The sequence below is a fragment of the Penaeus monodon genome, chromosome 24 (genome assembly GCF_015228065.2).
Source record: "Penaeus monodon isolate SGIC_2016 chromosome 24, NSTDA_Pmon_1, whole genome shotgun sequence".
NCBI lineage: Eukaryota > Metazoa > Arthropoda > Malacostraca > Decapoda > Penaeidae > Penaeus > Penaeus monodon.
The window spans coordinates 10,160,196-10,160,532 of NC_051409.1; the positions used below are offsets into that span (position 1 = coordinate 10,160,196).

General features: G+C 31.5%; 1 protein-coding gene across 1 annotated transcript in view; it reads right to left on the reverse strand.

Moving 5' to 3' along the window:
* LOC119588555 (inositol hexakisphosphate and diphosphoinositol-pentakisphosphate kinase-like) overlaps positions 1-337 on the reverse strand; it is a 23,388-nt gene that overhangs the window by 8,791 nt on the left and 14,260 nt on the right. The window contains exon 4 of the mRNA XM_037937195.1: positions 23-113. Coding sequence (XP_037793123.1) covers positions 23-113 — 91 coding nt within the window. The remainder of the gene's footprint in view (positions 1-22; positions 114-337) is intronic.

Below are 337 nucleotides of genomic sequence, written 5' to 3' on the forward strand. Positions count from 1 at the left end.
TGAAACTATAAAAATTACTTACTAGAAGGATCTTTTGAATCTCTGTCTAGAATTGCAAATCTTGGAAGTTCAATGCCTTCTCTTTGCAATGTCTGGTAAACTTTTCTTCTGTCCTGCAATGTTATAAAAATGGTTAATGTCCCTCAAAATAGTAATAAAATACATTATAAAAAAGCTTCAAAATTATTGTATATTCATCATCTTCCTTTGGGGAAAATAAAAATATATGTGTTGCATGCTAATATAATGTGTGTGTGCATATGTATGATTTACCTGAGGACACCCTCTCAGAGGGGGTAGTAATGATTTTCGTTCTTAAGCAGCATTGAAATTGACA